Source organism: Mucor mucedo, assembly GCF_025094135.1.
Source record: "Mucor mucedo strain NRRL 3635 chromosome Unknown EV154scaffold_49, whole genome shotgun sequence".
NCBI classification, from domain to species: domain Eukaryota; kingdom Fungi; phylum Mucoromycota; class Mucoromycetes; order Mucorales; family Mucoraceae; genus Mucor; species Mucor mucedo.
In genome coordinates this window covers 60,814-83,438 of record NW_026252333.1, presented here as the reverse complement: position 1 = coordinate 83,438, position 22,625 = coordinate 60,814, and the positions used below count along the sequence as shown (strand labels likewise).

Sequence of the window (22,625 nt, the reverse complement as noted above, 5' to 3'; positions counted from 1 at the left end):
GCAAGACACATAATAATAAAATATGACGCGATTTTTAATTGTCAGTAATTATCATCCATTTTCGTATCAGGCTTAACGATTTTTGTTACAATTGTGCGTGGTGACTGGATCAAAAAAAAATTTAGTGATTGCAAGCCTACATGGAAATTGGTCCACTATCATTTCCTAAAAATTGAAGAGAAGAAAAAATTTATTCAAGTTATGATAAAAAATGTGACAATTGTAGTTTCTTATTAAGTAAAAAGATCATACAAGTGAAGGAGTGGTTATTTCAAATACGGGTATAAGTGACACATTCATTGAATCCCATTTAAGCAGGACGCCGCCTTGTTCGCTATCATAATTCCAATTGATCTTTACTCCAGGCTCGTTCATTAGTGAAATGACCGACCCCTCTTGAACAGGCACGGGTGTTTTGATTAAAATGTCGTCATCGAATGCCATAAAAGAAAATACATAGATAGATTTTCCGTTCAAATTAGCAGTAAAACGTAGATTGTCTTGACTGGATGCAATCCAGTAAGGGGCCGAATCAAAGATACTTGCATTCACAAGATTTAACCATTGTCCAATCTCCAAAAGTCGCTGTGACATGGATTCGGGAATATAGCCTGATGCCTCAGGTCCGATATTTAGAAGATAATTACCTCCTTTAGATACGGCATCTACCAAATCCTTGATCAAATCAAGCGTACTAGCATAATCCTCTGGCTTGGTTTCTCGATTGTAACTATGTAAAAAGCTCTAGTCAATAAAACTTGTGCCGATTATATGGTGTCATTTCAATTTTTTTTTTCATGCTTTTTACCCAAATGAAAATGGATCCATACCACGAGTAGCTTCCCAAAATCTAAATCATGCGTGTCAGTCCGTTAAATACAAAAGAAAGTACCCTCCACTTTTTTAAATCGTACCGTGTTGGCGTATCTGTCACCGCTTTATATTCTATAGTGGTAAAATCAGATGCACTACCATCCCCGCATCTATCATTTACTGAAACTTGACGTCCGTCCTTTAAGGCATTATTGAAATAATCGGACTGCCAGACTGTAGAGTTATTGATTCCTCCAATATCACACCTAAAACAGTGCAATAACGCTAAAATTAATATTTAGATATTTACTAGAAAAAAAATTCCACTGACCATAATATATCGGGATTGTAATTATTTGCTAATTCTTGGAATTGGGGTACTTGAAGCTCATTTACAAAATCTTCAATCAGCCTGCTTCCAGTATAAGAGACAACCTCGTCAGTGTACGGGTTTTTTGGTGGACCTTTCCACCCGAGGGACTCGTCATTATATTTAGGGTGGTACCATTCGGGTAGTGAGACTTATAGAAAATATCAACGCATCAATATGTAGTATGTAAAAATATCAACCTATAGAATATGACTTACAATAAAGTCCACGCTTTAGATGTGGATAAGCTGTTTCTGAAACGCTTAATAGCTCTTGTACAAAATTACGAGAAGGATTTAGTAGGTGCGTACTTGTTCGTTCCGTTACGTTGGAATCAAACAATGCAATTCCATCATGATGCTTTGTTGTAAACACATAGTATTTTGCTCCTGATTTATCGATAAGATCTAGCCAAGCATGTGGATCAAACAGCGTGGGTTTCCATTCCTTTAAGAATTCGTCGTATTCAAATTCTTCTCCGTATGTTTGACGATGATAATCAAAAGCTGCGTCGTCTTTATGATTCATACGCCACCAGTACCACTCTGCATATGCTTTTCCTACAGGTGCCCATGAAGGAACGGAGAATAATCCCCAATGGATGAATATACCAAATTTCGATTGTTTCAACCACGTAGGTGGTCTATGTTTTTGGACAGATCTAAATAAAAAATTTCATATTAATAACACAATGTAAATATTAAATTTTGCAAACATTTTGGTATGATTCGTACGTTGTAGCCGCTTGGTATTGTTCAGGAGATGCATCAAGTATTAAAGGTACAATTCTGTTGTTAGTGATTGGGACTCCGTTTTCTACGTGGATTATAGTCATTGTCACATTAACGTCATTTTTTTGCTCCAAGTTTTGTACAATAATCTGAGTAGTTTGGATATGACCTGGTGCAACAGCTTCAATAAGGCCATTTTTTATGGTCTTTACGTGAGGATGATCTAATTGTATTTTTACATCTTTTATCCAGATCGGGCTCGTATTCTGGATCTTCACCAGTAGAATCTGGTCTGTCTGGCTAACCCATTCATTTGTTGTCTGAACACTTGTAATCATAGTAGTGCTAGTCTGATATGCAGTGACAGAAAACACATGCATTGTTTCGTAACTACCAGCATGAGCTGTTGGTAGCAATAGGTGGTCAGGTACCTTTGTAGGATCGATAAAAACTGGGACACTAAACACCGCGCCCTGTTGTCCGTCTATACTTGTTGGGAACTGGATCGCCTGATAGCGATCCATCTGGTTTACAAAAATGTCTTGCCAATCAGGTAAGCTTAGCGCTGTGGTTGTTTTTGTACCGTCCTTGTATACGACACTAACCTCATCTGTATATGGTCCATGGCTGGCAGATACGAGCATGTAAAGAGCACCCAATTCGGTGAAATTTAATGAAATCTTTTGGCCATCGGCTTTGATATTATCGTAATTTTGCGTTTGTCTTGTATCGATAGCACCTGGAAAAAAAGCACCGCCGTCATCGAAGTTGGCATTATCTCCAAAGGCTTTGTTATCAAAATATTCCGCAATATTGACTTCATATGATAGTAGTTGTTTAACGGCCTCGTCTGATGATGGTAATGGGGTAGAAGTTACAACAGGTTGGAGAACGTTTATTACTAGACATGACAATAAAACTCGTATGTTTGTCCTTTTACTAAAAATCATTTTGATAAGTAAAAGAAAAATCAAGTTGTAGAAAAAGGGGTTAAAAGGAGAAAGACTTTATGGAAAACACTAAGACTCATTATTACGCGTTTTTTTATGAGCTTTTTCTTAAGGGTGAGCTATTATGACATATTATTATGTGAATGACGTAAAGTAATGCATCCAATATCTCATGGTTACAATTCAGCGTCTTTTACAATAGACATATTCTCCCTATTGTTTCCTTCTTTTTTTTTTAATTAATGCTGTTGTGTCTAGGGACGTATCTTGGTAAATGTAATAAATGCACTTCCCCTCATTTAATCCGTTATGTCAAAATTAATTATTCGCAAGAACATAGTTGTCATGAATGACCTCATTTTCAAAATACAAAACCCTATTTAAAAAATCTGTCATGTCAAAATTGTACAACTACCTCCATAGTATACTTATTGCTTCACGTCTACATAGGGACGACATTTCGCTTTTCCAACTCTTTGTGGTTGATAGGATTTACCCGTTAGGTGATACAGGGCGCCTGATACAGTCACGTGTGTGCACGTGAGTATCACGTGATTTATATATTAATTTTGGGAATATATTAATGTGCTAAAATTTTTAGATATCAACAGTCGCTTTGTCGGAGTGGTTAACGAGATAGCCTGCTAAGCTATTGCTCTTTGAGCGCGCAGGTTCGAATCCTGCAGGCGACGCATCTTTTTGCTAATTTTTCCTATTTGTAGTGTCTGTAGCTGGTGTGTTTTGAGTTTGTCCTTTTGTTGAATGAGATTCCCAAAGATTGAAGAGTATCGTGTCCTATTCATCTTTTCTTTTTTTTTGAGTAAATGACGCGATATAATTACACTCATTTGGAAAAAAAATTGTATTATTGTATACAGGCCTCTCTTCGTTTCATATCAGATACGTTTGTGGACAGTATAAAAGAGATCCACCCTATAGAAGATTGAAACATAGTCGTGCATGATGAGTGCTGGCAGTCACATTAACATCATGTGGACAATTTTATTATTATTCTCTCCTCTCTCTTTTGTTGTTAAAAAATGACTGAAGCAAATACAACAACTAAAGCAGACGATAATAAGACAGTATGCTCGTTCCCCTTCTTTTAAAAAAATACTAGCAAATAGAAGTTTAACATACTCTATAGGCTTCCCAAATAGAGTCCGCTCAAGCGATACGACAAAAATATGAAGAGTCGAAGCTGGAACTCCAAAAATTACTGAGTAAAAAGAAGCGAGTGGACCTGAACTTGGTAAGAAAGTTAAAGCAAGTAGTTAGTTTGGGAAATCTAAAAGAGAGATTAGGTTAATCTTGAGAATTCAATATATTTGTTTGAAGGAAGTTATTTGGAGGACACACAACAAAATGGCAATATTATTCGAGGATTTGATGGATATTTATCCAGTCGACAAGACAGAAAAAAACCAAAATTCACAGAATTAGACAGATTATTCTCACTGTCTTCTTCCACATATCAAAAGGCATTAGCTCAAAAAGAAGAGAGAGAACAAGAATCTAGTCAGGATGATCATATTAGTAGCGCTAGTTCAATGCGAAGAGAAAAGAAGCGACGATTAAAATTGTTCAGCAGTGGGGAATTTATGAGGAAAAAAAAGAGATTACCAACTGAAGAATACATCTTATCAGAAGAGGACGAATAAAAAAAAAATTCCCTCCCTTTTTTCCCACTCTTTTTCTCAGTTTTTTTTTTTTTTTTTTTAAGAAACTATATTATCTTATAATGTCTGCTTATTCTGGTAGAGATATTATTCTTTTCATTCTTGCGTTTTTCTTCCCTCCTGCTGCTGTCGGCATCAAGACGGGATGTAGTGTAGATTTACTCATTAACATTTGTCTTTGTGTTCTCGGTGCCATTCCTGGTATTATTCATGGTTTTTATATCGTCCATAAATATAACGAAACACAGGAGGATATAGAAACTGGTGGTCTTCAATATGAAAGAGTTCCTGCTGAAGATCCTTCAAGAGTTACTTATGGCGCCACAAATCCAACTAATTGATAAACTCATACCTTTGGATTAATTGTCCGTCCTTTACCAAATTTATTATCCCTTGTTCATAATTTTATTATTATGGTTACCTAATTTTAAATAAAAAAAAAAAAAAAAAAAAAAAAGTATACAAAAAAAAATAAAGTTTAAGAATCTTGCAGCGCGCTTTTTTTTTGTATACTTTTTAAAAAAAAAAAAAAAGTAAAAAATACAAAAAAGACACGCAATAAACTATTTAATCTCCGCTACGCGAACGCGCTTGAATGATAAAATAAAAAAAAAAAAAAAAGGAAAATACGAAAAAAAAAAAAAAAAAAAAGATTGAAGTGTTTCTATTTTTTTTTTTTTTTTATTATCATTTTCACTCTCCTTTTTTTTTTTTCTCTCTTTTTCAATTTCCACTTTGACAATTTATGCAATGAATTACAATAATATTTATCTCGACAATGATGTATTAAAAGTAAGACAAAAATAAATAAATATTTATTTCAATTTATATTTATTTTTATAAAAGCACGTTGAGTCGCTAAGAACAAGGTTAGGATTTGCCAAATTCAAATTAAGCAATGGCTGGGAAAAGAACAGTCTAGGCGATGTAGAATGCTTTTGGAAGCAGAAACAAAGAGATTCTTTCCAAGGTCTACCCACACCAAGATTTACTCAACAAGATATCATTGATAAAAGATCTTATATACAAGCCTCTGGCGCAAAATATGCCAAGACAAGAAGATATCGATTATTAAATCGATCTTTGTCAAATCCATCACAAAAGCAAGACATGTTAAATTTTATATGTTCCTCAAAATCCATCAAAAAAGCTAGACGCAAAAGCCACCCACCATCCACTCAACACTATGAAGACGAGGATGACGATGGCGACGATGACAACTCGTCAAGTTCATCTATTACATCATCACCAAAGCAACAGCAACCACCACAGCAATACTATTTTCATCATTATAACAAGGAAGTTTGGAATAATAAGCAACCAATTAAGCCAACAAATCATTCCGTTTCTAGTTTTGATGCTTCTTGTGTACCGACAGATTTAAATGGTGAACCTTCTGTAGTAAAGAATTCACTGGATTATTTATCCTATGCCATTGCAATGACCGAAAAGAATGACGCTTGGAAATCAACCTCTTCTCCAACTAATTTGGCTGCTGAGACTATGTTAATGTTTGTAAATAGTAACGAATCTACCGCATAAATCCCACTATATCCCCCCCCCACCCCTTTTTTTTTGTAAAATAAATTGTGTCCATATTACCCTTTCGTTGTGCACGTCCTATTCTTATGCATTATCTGACATCATGTGTCACTTATTTATAGTCCTACCAGTGCTGATCTTTTTACTATGTTCATCTCCACAAATTAAAGCGGTATTTCATTAATTTTGCGTCATCAGCACTTTTCGTTACAAAAAACTTGTAACGGCGATCATCGTGTACCTGTTCCTGGGAAAAAAAAAATTGAAATGAAAAAGAATTGTACCTGTACGACTTGTTACAATAGTTTGTCCTAGCCGCTTTGTGCTGCTTTGATAGACAGCATACGTTCAGTTTATTCGTGAACCTTGAACGTTAATGAGGACTTATCCATGGAAATCGGAGTAACTCTGGGCGCCATATAAATTTTCTACAATGTTTGTAAGTCTATTAAAAGTTTTTCCTTCTCATTAGGTTGTATCAGCTTATTTGTATACTTATGTAAAAGTTAATAGGGTTGCCAAAGAATAATTGAATCTTCTATATTTTAAAACTTTATTTGCCAAATTATAGCAAGGATAGCAATAATGTTAATTTCCATTATTGTTTTATTCAGTTCTCAAAAAGTTGGCTATATAATTGATCCAACAATGAAATTGAACATAGACGCGTACGTATAACTACTAATTTCCCGAAGCTAGTTTTTCTTTATTTTGATGTTTATACTCATGCCCAAATTTAATAAGAAAAAGTATTATACCGAGGGTTTATGAGTCAATAGATGTTTATGAGAATGATGAAATCTTTTAAAAAAAAAAAAAAAAAAAACACATCAACAACATCTCACGAAAATCGGAAAAATGCCAAAAAATGAATGCCTTCTATCAGAATTGAACTGATGACCTTCTGCTTACTAGGCAGACGCTCTGCCAACTGAGCCAAGAAGGCTTATGACGTCAAATTACATATGTTGGATACGGGCTCAAAAATTTTATGGTAAATCACGTGATTTTCACGTTTTTAAAGTAATGCTATTGGTGCGTTGTTTTAAATTCTTTAGAAATGCATATCTTTTTGGTGAGTTTTGCCATTTTTTTTTTTTTTTTTTTTTAGGTTTCTCTAAAATCATGACACAATCCCAGATTACTATTTTTTACGGTACGTACGGAGGTCTTGTATCTGGTGTGTATGCAAGTGAAGAGAGTTGTATAGCTTCTCGAGGGAAGTACTATCCATTTAATAGCTATATGGAAGCACGTATATTTGCTTGTACCGGTATTATTTCAACTGATAATGCAGAAAACGAAGCTGCAGGAAATGACATCTCTGAGAAGAGGGTTCATTTTACAGATACAGACAACATAAAAGATGCAACAAAGAATGCTGGAGAAATAATCGACTCAGATATGGAAGGTAAAGATACCCGTGACAAGATCGCAAAGGATAGTAGTAAGAGGGAAACAGCTTTCGCATTGAGAAGGATTGCCGATAATTTGGAGAAAGGAGACAATGATAAAATCGAACAAGGTAAAAGAAATACGTGATAAATTAAATGTATATCATGCTGATTGAAATCCCCAATAGAAATCAAGATGTTGAATGATAAGCTGAGCCATTTGAAAGTGGAAAGTACATCAAATGGTGACAGAATGTCACGGTTACATAAGATATCTACTGAAATTGAAGATTTACTTTCCCTGATGAGACATGGATTTAATATTGTAGCCGAAAAGTAAACATTTAAATTCAAAATGATTAAACTGGGGATTGCCAAACTATACTATTTTTGTACATGGATGAGTTTGTTTTTTTTTTGCGCAAAGCCATTTTTTCTTCCCTTTCTTGTGCTACATAATATTTAGGTGAACCTTATGGATGTTTAGTACATGTTTCTGAAGCTGCCTAACAGAATTTGTCGGCTATAAAAATTCTTCTAACGTCATATGGGAGTTTGGTCTCACTAACAATCGCTTTATTTATGATACAAGCAATGGTATCCAACTGTAATCAGAGTACAGAAACCCTATGGTTACACCTACGTTTGGCTAATCAATGCAACACAGGGGAAGAAACTACAGAAAAGGAATAATTATTGCTTGTGATTAAGCATTTCGATCTACAAGGATTCCATTCAAATCTCAATAAAATTCAGCGTTCCTTTTTTTCGAAAAAAAATTGATACTTGCAAAGACTAGCTGAAACCGTGAACACGGACCAACATATAATGTATACTCTATTTTTTTTTTTTTTTTTTTTTTTTTTTTTTTTTTTTTTTTACACGGAATATATTTACACGGTGGAACTCCTATTACTCGGTCAATGAATAATCCAATCAAGTAATGAAGGAACCGAAAGCACGTGCATGAAACTTACTACAATGAGAAAGGTCAAAGAACATATTGATTGCTTATAAACTAAAAACCAGCTGATGGGAGACAAGTCTTTTGTTTGGTGGTCCGTTCTTTCTTTTACTGACGACTTCCCCGTTATCTCTAAAACAAACAAAAAAAAAGATTCGTCAACTGACGACTTAGTATTACACAAAGAAGGTAACTTTAAAATTAAGTGAGCACAAGAAATGGATTTTTGTTTTTTTTTTGTTTTTTTTTTTTTTACAAAGAAAGCCTAGCCGTTATCATCTCTTTACGGCTTTATTTTTCAGGTTCTAAAACATATGTCAGAAAAACAAAAAAAGAAACAAGACGAATCAGAACGATAAATGTATTATTCTTATTATTTTTAAAATTTCAATTTAGCAGCCGACTTTTTCGTATTGTAAAAACAAAAGAAATAAAAAAAAAAATAATGGTATTCTATTTATTTATATACTTATTGCAAGTTAGGTTTTGTACACTTACGGTAATAAATTTATGATTATCATTTAAGAAAAAAGGTTTTTTTTTTATCTACTACCAATCAAAGTGAGCTTGATCGGATAAAGATAAATTCGTCCGCTTTATTTCATTGATTACCTTGATACACTTGATTGGCTTCTGATGTTTTTCTACATTATTAAACGACCGATTTCGTTACATCAAATTGAGTCACTCTCAGGTTAAAACGAGATTGTAAGAGTCATAAATTTTTTTGATGTGCCTGTTTTTTTACGTATACTTCTTGTTTGCAATAGTAAAGCAATAAAACAACAATAAAAACACGGGTAACACAAGAAAGGTCTCGATCGAAAGCTGTCCTAATTGTGTATGTCTCAGAATATTATGTGAGTATGTGCGTGAGGTCACCTTGTTTTGGTGGAGTTGTAAAAAAAAAAAAAAAAAACTATAAAGTCTATTAAGCCATGGATAGACATTTTTCTTTTCCCTTTTTCTACTCTTCTTCTCCAGATATTATAGAATCTAATCAACTCCCCCACCCCCCCTCCAGAAAAAAAACAAGTTTTTTTTTCTCCTCTATTGAATGATGGAAGACGACGATTATATGTTACAATACGGTTCTAATGATAATGTATTTGAAAAGGGACCCTTTTCTGATATATTGCAGCAAGAACAACAGTTTCATCAAGTGTTGCCTTCTCCTACTTCTACTGGTCGAAACTTTAGTAACTTCCCTTCCCCTACTCTTTCTAATGATGACAACGATCTTAGCTTCCTTCAAAACATTTCTGCTGCTGGTGGTGGATTTCATATACCCCAACAAGATGGTTTCGATCAATTTGTTCAATTTGAAGGCGAAGAAGACGAAGAAGAAGAAGAAGATGAAGAAGAGGAGGAGGAAGAAGAAGATGAGAAAGTCAAGTCAAAAAAAAAGGTCGAACCAAAAAAGAATACTAAATCAAATCGCTCGCCACGTCAACTTGAATGCTTTAATTGTCATGTTACAAAAACTCCTTTATGGCGCCGAACTCCTGATCGTGCTCATTCATTATGTAATGCATGTGGTTTATATTACAAACAATATAACACACACCGTCCTCTTCATATTCGCCAAAAGCATCAAACAAACCAAAATAAACAAGCTGCCGTGGTATCTCCCTCTCCTCCACCTCTCGCTTCACCCGTAGCGCAACAAGTCTCGCCTGAAATTCAAGAAACTACTTTTGACCTTAATTTCAATCAAGAACAACAACAGCCACAACAACAGCAACAACAACAGCAACAACAACAGCCACAACAACAACAACAACAACAGCAGCAGCAACAACAGCAACAACAGCAACAACAGCAACAGCCACAACAGCAACAACAGCATTGTCAGAATTGTTTCCAAACGGAAACTCGTATTTGGCACTTAAACGATGCTGGACAAAACATCTGCAATGACTGTCACTTATACGCCAACTTGCAGCAACTAGCTCAATCACCCAAGGGTCAAAAAAGAAAATCGTCATTTGAACCAGTTGATAATGTGAAACGGTTATATTCCAATCAACAATTTCCTTCTATTGTTATGCCAAGCGAGACCTTGCCGACACCTATTACAACTCCACCACACGAGGAGCAACAACAGCAGAATAATGATGACACAAGATTTAAATCGCTAATTGGTCGTATGTCTCCACAACAAATGGAAGGCTTTCTCAACATGCTGGAAAGAAGATGTGCTATTCTTCGCTCAATCATTTACACTGATAATAACACTATGATTTCGTAATCATAACTCTCACCCCCACCCACCCAAATTTATACATATCGTACCTGTACAAAATACCCCCCAACACATTTTTTTTTTCTTTTTCTATCTCTCTCGCTCTCCCCTCCCCTTTCAATATATATTATTACATGTTGACATGCAAAAACATATAAATAAAAATAAAAAAATATGCTATACTTTATTTCCCCAATCCTTTTTTTTTTTTGTTTATATAAATAAATATTGTATTCTAAAATATTGTTCCCACGGGTTAAGAAGCCACTTGAATTTTTTTTTTTTAAAATGCAGTTAGCGCGACAAAGTATTCACGTGAGGTAGTACACACAATCTTTTTTTGCCACCCGTAGAGCTTCTTTTCCGTACATAACAGCCTATTTATATAGAACTCTTTTTTTACGTAATTAAAATACATCACTGAATATGGCTAAAGAAAAAGTTATTCACAAATACACTCTTTGGTTTGCATCCGATGATGTTTTATTCGAACTTTTAAACTCTATACTGGTGTGGTATTTAGCTAAAAAAATTTGATTAGTAAGTTGAGTGAAAAAAAAAAACAAGAGCACATGAAAGACTATAGTACACCTTTTCTATATGTTCTTTCCGGCGATAAAAATCAAATGCTAGCCATATACATATCCGCGATGTTACGAAAATGCATGCAATACTACAAACAAATAAGTAGTCTGCAACCACCCCTTGTCACTCTCCCCCATTCGATGTTATCCAGAAGTATACAACACAACATTCAGATACATGGCAGAAAACTTTTTTTTTATGGACCGAGATAAAATATTGCTTTTTTTTTTTTTTTAATTTAATCAAAAAAGTGGGTTTTTATTTTTTCAAATGCTATTTTGATAGGTTTTTTTTTAATCGTGACTTTAAGAAGGAATTAGTATGACCCTTGTTGTATTTGCTAGCTTATTGGCTTAGTCAAACTCCATCCCCCTTACAACATTGAATGGGAAATGCATCAAAAATACAGCTATTTTGGGCTTTGTAAGTTCCAATAGGCGGTGTCAACATAATATTTGTAGAAAATATGCGATAATAATAATAATAATAATAAAAAAAAGTGAGACATCTTTAGGATCATTTAATATCGCATAAGTAAGTTACAGACGCCATTTCTACACACATTTCCAATTCGTCTAAAAGTTTTAAGGATTACCACTTTTAAACCTTACACGTTATGTGCCTGACTCTATTTAAAAAATTCTGAAAATACCGTCGATAAATGGTATTATAAGCCCTTTTGTAGATATATCTGGTGTAGCGCAATCTATCAGTGTTCTATTATTCCAATGAAAAGATGGTATACTTCTGTTGCAAACAATTTTTCAAACCTTCAAAAAATTACACAATTGAGCTTGGTTTATAAGACACACACACACAAAAAAAAAAGATGAAGCGGCTAAAAAATCAAGCTATTTTAGCTTGCATTTGAGTTGAAGTTAATCATTAAGTTTTTTTAATATATTGTATTCAAACGTTAAAAAACCACCGATCCAGTGGTGTTCTTTACATCAAACTTTTAGTATAATGTCCTATTTAAGAAAAAAAGAAAAAAAGGAATAGAAATCAATAAGGAAAATTTTAGGCGAGATTCAATAAAGACGTAATCATTAATAATAAGAATCAGAAGAACAGATATGCGTGCTTATATCTAAACACTTCTACACACAACATGTTCATGCATTATAAAAAGCAAATTGAAATCATCAACGTCAACTCAAATGCATCGCCCCTCAAGTACAAACTTGACTCGTGGATTTGTAAAGAACAATTGAGGGGGGTTTATACCAATTAAAACCCACTGCCATAAGAGACAGTGATCAACTAGAATACTCTATACCAAGCTATATTTTAACGAAGGGTTGAAGGGGGGTGGACTCTCAAATGTTGTACTGCCAAGTAAAATAGGATATCAAATTCCATCGTCCCTCGGAAAGCATGAATTTTTTTTTCTTCTTACGGACTAATCCAGCAAAAGTAGGTAGTGTGGATGTGGGCATACAGAGCATATAATCTCCAGCGTTTCGGGAATAGAAAAACTCAAATGTTTTTTAAAGTGGTACCAGCAAAGTTACACATTGCAACTTCCACACTGGCCCTGGTGTCTCGAGCACATTTTCATGTACATCGTGTTACACTGCATCTAGCGCTGTATCAAACCACTTCAGTCTTTTATACAGGCTTCGATTATCGTCCAAAGTAATACATATTTATAAAACACGAGGTCTTTTATGGACTAGTAATTTTTCTAAACTTTAATACCATGAACAGCAAAGATGACAGTAGATAAGACAGGTCGTGCTGGTTTTATTAAGTAAAAAAAAAAAAGTCATCCGACATGTCTTGATTTAGAGTGATGCGGTAGATGTTGCAAGACCGGTTCTTGACTGCACATCTCACGCTTTTCTTTATAGAAATGGAAAATGCATTCTAATGCAGATATCCCAGATTAAAAAAAAAAAAAAAAAGGATAAATGATTTACATACAGAAAAGAAAGATAGAGGGATAAAAGGGATATTTACATTCATGATGAAATCAATTGAATGCGCCATAAATCATCGGACCCTATTAAGGGCCATAAGAATAGTAATAATAATAATAATGGGATTTTTTCTGCTTTAAATTGCATAATGATAGAATGCATGAAAAGAACAATTACAATCACATCCTAAGCGTAAGCCCTCATACTCAAGCAGATCTAGGAAGCAAGAGAAAATTCCGATAGAATCGAAAACATGATGTTTCTAAAATAAGTCATCTCAGCATCATTGGAATATTTTTCCCCCCTTGATGATCAATGAAGGCTTCCCCATGCAAAATGGAGGTCTTTTAAAATCTTTCGAATTATTGACAAAGCAGTATCTCATTAAGGATTTTCTGTAATGAAGGAAAGCTCGTGAGATGCTTACAAGCAGATGGCTTGCATCAGAGCAGCTTGATAAAGCAGAAGAATCCCCCCTGATTCACTCAGGGTTGCCGATAGATTACTCGATTAAAGCACACTAATAAAAAATGATGTAAACGCACAACAGGCAGGAGTTATGGCTTTCATTAGTAGTAAATAGTAAACATGAATAGTAAACATGTGATTGACTTAAAGATAGCTATACCAAAGTCAGTTGGTATATTTTTAGGTGTAGCTGCTAACAAAGATACAATCTAAAAGGATAAGGCAGGCTGTCAATTCATTTGAGGTCGATAATTGTTTAGATTTCAATTATTGGACCAATCCTGTTTTTCTCTTTCGTTTCACAGCCAGCTATGAGCCTCGGTAGTTGATCTCAAGATTAATTGCAGGTGCTGGGAAAGGGGAGACGGGAGGATGGGGACCTCGATCATTTATCCTTTGTCAGAAAGTCGTTTTTTTTTTTCACAGCTTATTTAGTCATATATTACGTAATAAACTCAACTGTACAACATTACGAGCAAAAAACTTCAATTTAAAAAAATAAAATTAGTTAAGTCCTTACAAATCCAAACCTTTTTGTGCAGGTTCAAAAAAAAAAAAAAAGCATGTACTTCACATTCATTATTTTCTAATTTTCCATTGGATCTGAGCGTAAAGCCAAACAATTGGAACACAGAAACTAACCCGTTCCTTTGAATTGAACGTTTATTGGTGATATGAGATGGGACGGTACCGCTGAACTCGATCTTCTATGGAGTGAGGCGTGGTGCTCAATGATACCAGGATATCTCTTTTTTTTTTTAAAAAATCTTTCTTCCCTAATTAAAATGAAGTATCACGCAATATAAGCATACATTCTATAGTGAGACAGATTTAAATGTTTGTTAGGCCAATTAAACATGTTTTGTTTCAAAATCATAGGTGTAAACGAACCGATTTTCTAATTGGGCAGACGGACAATAGATCCATGTCCTGTAATAATTAGAAGGCTGGTTATCATGACACCCGATCTTGGTTGTCTCCCCCCATCAACTGATAAAAAAAAAAAAAGAATAAAAAGAAATTCATTTTTTTTTTACAACCCCGTAAACGATGAGTTGGCGCAATCCCCATGTAATAGTATTGGGGGGAACCTATTATATGTATGTAAATAAATGTAATAAATTACAGTGATTTCCCTCAGTTAGACAGCCTTGGTTGGGTCACAAGTTTAATGTCCCAATTGGACATTGTTTGAGCTTTATTTGGGCAATTTTCTTGAGCTTTTTTCGAATACCCTTCTTGTACACACACGTGTAATAGGGTGATACACCCCTTTTTGAAGTGACTTCGTTAAGGATTTCTCATACAGTCTTTTCCCCGATCTCACTTTGTCTTTATCTGCTATTTGAAAACTGCGTGCATTCGGGTGAAAGAGGGCGAAACATGACCATTCTTCCGTCATCAGATTCTATCGTTCATCAGACTTTATAAATGTCTGTATGACAACATACATCAGGTTGTCACTAGTGTAATGTCCTAACATAAAGCTTCCCAGTGAACATCATAACGTCTGTATATCATCTATACTTTCGACGTATTAGACGATACAATATCATAAGCGGTAAAGTCTACACATGAACGTCCAGATTTTACCTCACTATGCACACACTACATACTTTTATTTCTCACTTATTCACGAGACATGATGGTTGATATTACAGCTTTATTCATGGGTATTTTCCAGATGTGCTTCTAGCTTATTAAAGTCTACTTGGCTTATTGTAGGCTGCGTGTCAATTAATAAATTTTTTTTTCCCACTTGTTACAATAACAGAAACACGTTGTTATAGACTTTACTCAGAAACAAACGGGTTATGTAAGATTAATAAATAGATCTCCATGATTTCCCGTAATTGCCTCATCAAGTAAGCGATCAGAGGATTTAGAGCGGTTTACCAAATACGTTATTGTACGGACGAACAAGAGTGAGGCTAATCGTTTTTTTATGTAAGAATATTATCCCTGTCCTGATCAAAGAAGACATGCTAATGGGGAAACTCAATCTGAGAAACACAGGAAAAATCACCCTGCTAAAAAAAAAAAAGGGTAAAATCGTAAATTAAACTCCAAAGTTACCGCTTAATTGGTATTTCAATACAGGAAATTTCCTTTTAATAATCAAAACCAATAACATTTCTACAGTAAAAAATGTGCCTACAATTCAGTTTTGATTCGTTCGATAAATAATGGCCCACAGAAAAGAGTAAATAAAGAAGTAATTTCCAAAGTAAAGCTTAATGGCCAATTGGAAAACTCATGACCAAAATAAGGTGGAAAAAAAAAAAGTAGCACTGTACGAATGAGAACAAGCGGAAGTCAAAACTTTTTTTTTTTAAAAAAAAAAAACCTGTTCTTTGTTTCTGCAACAATCAACAATGAACAAGATTTTTTTAGCTTGCAAGCAATTAAAGTACATGCCTGTTTGATTATTGTAATTGCAATTAAATCAATCCTTCATTGTGTTTGCATGAAAAGACCTTTTTGCAGCTTGTACACCATTCGGGCATTTTTTTTTTTGTGTGTGTGTTTCAGATTGTTAGAAAATCACAAAGGACCTCCCCTTATTTACAATTAATAAGAAACTCTTGGGCAATGTTGTCAAGATATATAGCGCATTTGGGTGTTAATCCAATTAATAACTAAACATGTATGAAACAATAATTTAATTACTCTCTAAACAAAAAAATTTAAGGCAATAATTAATATGAAACTCTTCTACAGAATTCTTTTAAGGGAAATTAAAAGAATCTTTTTACCTTCCTACCAACCCTATTTGTTCTTCCCTTAAAACCTTAATGAATCAAAAAAGGATTTTTTAAAGTAGCGCCTGTACCCTAATTGAAACTATTTAAAAACTGGGGGGAAAAAAATAAAATGTACTGAAATAGAGTGTCAAGTTACATGCATTCTAGTAGTGATAGACTTTATCTGTGCGTAAATGATGGGGAGGGGAGGGTCTTTCAATCTGTTTTCATTGTTTTTTTTTTCTTTCTTTCTTTTAATCCCGATAATTTTAAATTAGCGGGCTGGGTAATCTAATTGGTCTAAAAAAAGATCTGCAAAACCCTCTTATTTTTTTTACCGAAAAAGAATACTCATCACTGTGTGAAATGACGATAAGATGGACAAAATCTGTTTAGCGGTATATCTAAGGTTAGCATACATTCCCGGGAAATAAAAAATAAAGGTTGTACTCACTTTTTTTGTTTACAGAAAATAATAAATATTCACATTTAGAAATTCATTTTTTTTGTTTACGAGGGGGGGAGACACTTTTTATTTATATTAAAAAAAAAAACACGGTTACTCTTATTTAAATTACCATTTCAACTTTTTTGTGTCTTTAAACCCAAAATTGGGTTTTAGGAGGACGGCTTATTATTCTCTATCAGACGTATCATTAAGACTGGAACTCTTTTCGTGACAAACGTGTAGATATTTTGGAGTATAAATACCTTTACAGCGATTAAAAGAAAGTCAAACTGACACAAAAGAGAGCATGATACACACTGAGTTAAACTCTTTGTAAAATTGACAACATGAATAGGGAGAGAGTACCCCCAGTTTGAAAAAGTCCAACAGCCTCCCGCTTTATTAAAAATGGCAAGCGTGTGAAGAAAACTTTATGGGGGGGGGGAGAAAGGCGAACGCGGGACGGTTTAACAAAAACTGATGGGTATATGGAAGGGAAAATTGTACGACTTATGTATCGGATAGTATAAAGAAAATCCGTCATCGTGTGTGCATATAATATTGTTGTTAAGACCCAAGCTCCCGATCTGAGCCTTATTATAATAATCTGAGTTTGCCATTAATTTAACTACATTTAATATATACTTTATTCCCCTTTCAATAGACCTTGCTTAATACCCTTTTCCAAACAGATTTATTTTCGTGAAATTAGCTTTTTTTTTTTTTTTTTTTTTTTTTTGGAGTCAAGCGTTGAGATATGTTATGACAGCAAAAAAAAAAAAAAGTGCTTCAATAAACAGTGAAACGTGGCTCGGAGTCACAAAGTGACCCTTTTCTGGGGTCCGTCAATGAGATGCGACCTGGGAAACTTTTTTTTTTTTTTCCCCGATAGATCTTAATCAGATTTCCCTTTTGTTAACAGATCGAGTTGTCTTTTGTCTGATGTGAACTTTTTTTAATGCAAATGATGCGTCATGTACAGAGATGACAGACAGGGGGGGGGGAGGGGAGAGAGAGGTAAAGAGAGAAAGATGAATAAGGGGAGAGGCAAATCATGCGTATTTGTACTCCGATTACTTTACATTAATTGAAAAAAAAAAAGCTATTACTTTTTTGAGGGGAAAGGGCAAAAAAAAAAGATGTTGAAGAAAGGTAACACAATTTAATTTCGAAATTGGAGAGATACTAATGTAATCCCCCCCCTATGTAAAAGGGGGAAAAGAGGATCGTCTCATAGAAAGTATTTAAACTAACTGACAGAGAGATAAACAAAAAGATAACAAAACGGCCCAGGCCGAATAGAAAGTTCAGGGCAAAAAAGTAAATGACTCTTTTTGTAATAAACCTTATCCATTGGAGAGAGATTGTAGGGCGGAACAAATAATTTTTATTTTTTCCGCTCCAACCCAAATAAATAATCATTTTTAGGTCAGTAACAGAATCATACAAAAAGAGAGTGGGAGATCCCCCTTGTATACAAAAAGGATTAAATATATACCGGATACGTCATTTTAAACGGATTTCCTCATAACGGCTCTCCAAAGAAGCTCTTAAATCAAATCCAATTAGGGGCGGTATCCCATCTTTTAAAGATAGCTGACTGGTATAATATAGAGTATATAGGGGTGGATTGCATCATTTTATTTTTTTTGTCAAACATGGCACCATACCCTCTCTAGATCGTTTAATTCTTTTCCCGTTTATTTTAAAGACGATGAAACAATAAACTCTTATTGTTGCATGTGCTGTACCTTTTTTTTTTTTATTATTATTATAATCCAAATGCCGTGTAACCTGAGCAATAAACAAGCAAAAAAAAAATTCCTTATATAATTATTAATTGATTCTTAAAAGTACAATAATAAAAAAAGACCGTTTTCCGTCCTACTTCACATGCCGTTGTTGTTTATTGTTCTCCAAAATGGAAGTGAACACGATGTGAGAGTTATTTCATACAGACGTAATGAAGGGGGATCCGGAAGGAACATTTGGATGTTTACGGACCCACGGTGTTTTAAAAAACTAAAAAAAAGTCATGCTTTTTCCCTTATTCCAACTATCCATATTTGGATAAAAAAGATAGGATTATGGGGGGGGGGGATCTAAAGTTTCAAAAAATTATAAACAAAGTGGAGGGGAGGATATCATGAGTCTTCCATGTTGTTTTGAAATAGTAATACACAAACTGGATCAACATTTTTACTCGGTGTGATGGTTACACAGTTAACAATGAACCCCAGCTCTCTTGCACCATGTGATTGATAAGTGCCATTTATAGTCTCCAAGGAAAATGAGCTTTCTTCTTGGAAGGTGGGCGTCTCATTTCTGGAAAAAGACTTGTAAATGATGTTGTAGTAACATCATTTAGGTCATAAAAATAACAAATCGTCATTTCTATCATGAGAGAGAAAAAGAAGATAACTTCTATACGGGCTAAGCTGTAAACAACAATAAAACTAAAAGTAGACTAAAAAAAAAAAAAAATACCTCATACACAAATGACAACATTTTTTTTTTCCAAAAATAATGGAACCACGTTCCCCCAGTTACCCAACTCTTACTATTTATTAGTCTTCTTTTTTTAATTTGTTCCCGTTCATCCTCCCGTTCCTCCCCCCCCCCCTCACCCATGTCATGTCTTCATATGCTTTTTGTTGTTTATTTTAAATGGTTAAATGAGTTAAGCTTTTTATTGTTGTTTCTTTGTTTTTGACACATGGACAATAAACACGCACCGTCCTTCCCTCTCCCCCCATTCCAAATAGAGGGAAACCAATCAAAAGCGTTAAATCACATGACATCACGTGTATATCACGTGATTTTTATAATATGTCTATCAGATTAAAATAATGTAACAATTTTTAGTACATAACAAAGGTTTCGTGATGTAATTGGTTAGCATGTAAGACTCTGAATCTTGCCATCCGAGTTCGAGTCTCGGCGAGACCTCATTTTTTTGCAAATTTTTTGCACCTGAAATAAGGTGCGAAATCGGAGTTTGAATAAAAAATCAAAAAATAATATTTCCAAATATGTGCCTGTGAAAAAAAAAACAAGGTTGAAGCACAAAAAATTGTAAGCCAATTTTTTTTTTTTTTTCTGCTGTTTACCCCCGACCACAAAAAAAAAAAAGAGGGGAGGACAAGATATTGTAAGCCAATCAATGCATATTGAGCTCGAGAGTGATAGGGGATTGCATAAATAGATAAAATGTAAGATTATGTACAACGCCAATTGACGGGTTTTCAATGAAGAGAGGGAAAGGCGGGAAATACGGGTGGGGTAGAGAGCTTTGGTTCAGTCTATTTGTCACCTTGGGAGGGGGGGGGGGAGGCTTATGTTTGTATGTTGTTATTTACGTAACGGAAAGGTGTGTGTAAGCATGTGTGTGCGTGGGGGGAGGGGGAAGGTCAAAAGATGACAAATGTTTGTTAAAACTGAGAAGGTTGTTACGCAAGGGATTTATTATGATCGACGGGTAGATGCACGAGCAAAATATATATATATATATATATATAAATTGTTATCTACTAGTTTAATAGTCCCCGTGAGTCCCCAATCAGTTACAAGTGAGAAAAGATTTTATCATCTGAGGGATGATGGTGGATGTGGGTGTGTGTGTGGGGGGAAGGTCGGGTTGAAAGATATATACTAAAATAAATTACGGGAAAAAGCTTAACTTTATAGTGATTTCATTTATTATAATTGCTGGTCTAGTTGATGATGATGATGAGTAAAAGGGGTTATTATGTATGCCTTCTTTTCCCGCCCTCTTACTTCTTTGCGAAAAAAAAAAAAGATATAATTGAAGAGCCGTCAAAGAGAGAGAGAGGTACGATCTTACGGTTATATTTCATGCAAAGAAGGATCAAACATCACTGTACATGTTTCACAATAGGTCTAGATTAAAATCCATGATATTATATACAAATGACGAAATAGGGCCCACGGTTGGGATGGTAACTCTAATTGAAGACAGCTTCTTTATTCTGGGATGCGTCACTCACGAAAAGAAATAAAAAGAGTTAAAAGAGTGACAGAAAGAGGACAACAGATCACGAGGCTACATGGTAACCATTTTTGATCTCTCTCTCTCTCTCTCTCTCTTTTTGTGATCCGAAAAAAAAAGCTAAACATGTGTTCGGGAGATATAAATCTGATTTGCTAGGACATTTTATTATTATTTATTATTATTGAAATCAAGATTAACCGGAAAGCGGTAGAATGAACGACCGTTCATGTGCTACCACGACTGTCCCTTCATCAAAAAAAATTTTTCATTTATGATCCCGGGAGTTGCTCAGCAGTAAGGAACGGAAGAAAGTTTTTTTTTTTTTTTTTTCTTCATTCGCCTCTCTCCTCCCCCCCATCCCCTTTCTCGTGCAAAAAAATCTTGTGTACCTTTTTTACTTTACATCAAAATAAATAAATAAAAATAAAATATAGACTTTTTTTTTGTTTTCGGTGACCGGTGTTTTAAAAAAAAAAAAACCCAAAAAAGGACAGTATCACTCCCCACAAAAATCATGCAACTTGATTCGTTTGTTTCTTTTTTTGCCCATGAAACAAAGATTGTTTAGCGCACCTGAGATTACATCATCCACTCAGAGAAAAGATGTACTTAAATTAGTATGAAACTTTTTTTTTTTTTTGTGTGGTTACCAATGAATTGTATATCCAATGAAAAAAAAGATCTAGACAATTAAGAGTAGTAACAAATAAAAAACAATGACGCACGATTACTGTTGAAGACAAAACGAATAGAAAAATCCCTCAAGTATAGATGTAATAAAAAAGACTTTTTTTTTTTTTTCCCGTTATTGTATCGCCGATGATAATAAAAAAAAAAAAACGTGGTCGGGTACTTGACCGAGGTAACAAGAGATTAGCTCAAGAGATAAACAGAGAGAGAGAGTGAGTGAGTGAGTTAGAGAGTGACGCGTGTGAGAAAGTGAGAAGGAAATAATAAAAAAAAAAAAAAAGGATTTTCTGATAACATTGAATTTATTCTCGAGGGTAAAAAATAGAACACTTTATCTATGTGCAGCAATACATTATAATTGCAGTATTAGGACTTTCTTATATTTCTTTTTTTAACTCCTTGAAATAATAATGAATTTATTTTATTTGATCTTTACAAAAAAAAAAAAAAAAAGAGAGACCGGCTGACCCGTCCGTTCACCGACCCGAGCATGAGACCGATATCTTCCATTGTTGCTTTGGCAATGGTTGAACCTTTCCCCTAATCCCTACTATATTTTGAGAGGATAAAATAATAAACCGTCCCTTTTTTGGGAGATCCCCCCCCCCAAATAAATAAAAAAGGGGGATGATGTGGCAAGGAGTGTGTAGAAAAAAAAGAAGGGTCCCCTTACAAGCAAAAAACCATAAAAAATGGAATGTACACTTGGTAAATCAGGGGTGAGAGCTCTCTCTTTGTGTGTGTATGTCTTTTTTTTTTTCTTTTACAAAAGTGTAGATGCTTCACGAGTCATTTGAGGATTGCGGCACATGTTTTTTTTTTGAGACTCATCAGATCGACCTTGTCTTTAAAAAGAGAAGAGTGACGTCAAAAAAGAAGTGTGACGGGGGATACGGGAAAGACGACAATGTTGGCGGGCAAAAGCGGGGGATTAAAAAAAAAAAAAAAAGAGAAAATGGATGGTGATTTGTAGTGTGTGTAATCCATTGGGTCGAGTGGTTTATCATTGGTACAGGCGGACCAGAAAAAAAGAAAAGAGCTAACTGCACCATGTAGCGGTGGTATTGT

The 22,625-nt window shown here is 34.6% G+C and overlaps 5 protein-coding genes and 3 non-coding genes across 8 annotated transcripts; 6 read left to right on the top strand and 2 right to left on the bottom strand.

Annotated features, from left to right (window-relative positions):
• Positions 1-53: 53 nt before the first annotated feature.
• On the bottom strand, positions 54-2,864 carry EV154DRAFT_551925 (alpha-L-fucosidase-domain-containing protein; the record flags this gene model as incomplete). The annotated part of the gene is made up of 6 exons (XM_051605019.1): positions 54-744; positions 809-850; positions 893-1,079; positions 1,145-1,334; positions 1,402-1,844; positions 1,918-2,864. The coding sequence occupies 6 exons, from the start codon at positions 2,862-2,864 to the stop codon at positions 247-249; spliced, it is 2,307 nt and encodes a 768-aa protein (XP_051457316.1). The 3' UTR covers positions 54-246.
• A 610-nt stretch (positions 2,865-3,474) lies between these two features.
• On the top strand, positions 3,475-3,556 carry EV154DRAFT_t67. The gene has a single exon. It is a non-coding gene; the product is annotated as a tRNA-Ser (tRNA).
• Positions 3,557-3,598: 42 nt separating this feature from the next.
• Positions 3,599-4,604, top strand: EV154DRAFT_509933 (histone acetyltransferase subunit NuA4-domain-containing protein). The gene is made up of 3 exons (XM_051601644.1): positions 3,599-3,949; positions 4,012-4,116; positions 4,169-4,604. Exons 1-3 carry the CDS (start codon positions 3,905-3,907, stop codon positions 4,523-4,525), a joined length of 507 nt encoding a protein of 168 aa, XP_051457315.1. The 5' UTR covers positions 3,599-3,904; the 3' UTR covers positions 4,526-4,604.
• Positions 4,566-5,041, top strand: EV154DRAFT_509932 (uncharacterized protein). The gene has a single exon (XM_051601643.1). It carries the CDS (start codon positions 4,606-4,608, stop codon positions 4,882-4,884), a length of 279 nt encoding a protein of 92 aa, XP_051457314.1. The 5' UTR covers positions 4,566-4,605; the 3' UTR covers positions 4,885-5,041.
• A 169-nt stretch (positions 5,042-5,210) lies between these two features.
• Positions 5,211-6,258, top strand: EV154DRAFT_509930 (uncharacterized protein). The gene is made up of 2 exons (XM_051601642.1): positions 5,211-5,335; positions 5,390-6,258. The coding sequence occupies exons 1-2, from the start codon at positions 5,294-5,296 to the stop codon at positions 6,083-6,085; spliced, it is 738 nt and encodes a 245-aa protein (XP_051457313.1). The 5' UTR covers positions 5,211-5,293; the 3' UTR covers positions 6,086-6,258.
• Positions 6,259-6,958: 700 nt separating this feature from the next.
• Positions 6,959-7,031, bottom strand: EV154DRAFT_t66. Its single transcript has one exon. It is a non-coding gene; the product is annotated as a tRNA-Thr (tRNA).
• A 2,313-nt stretch (positions 7,032-9,344) lies between these two features.
• On the top strand, positions 9,345-10,931 carry EV154DRAFT_509928 (uncharacterized protein). The gene has a single exon (XM_051601641.1). The coding sequence runs from the start codon at positions 9,501-9,503 to the stop codon at positions 10,692-10,694; it is 1,194 nt and encodes a 397-aa protein (XP_051457312.1). The 5' UTR covers positions 9,345-9,500; the 3' UTR covers positions 10,695-10,931.
• An 8,800-nt stretch (positions 10,932-19,731) lies between these two features.
• On the top strand, positions 19,732-19,804 carry EV154DRAFT_t68. Its single transcript has one exon. It is a non-coding gene; the product is annotated as a tRNA-Gln (tRNA).
• Positions 19,805-22,625: the final 2,821 nt, after the last annotated feature.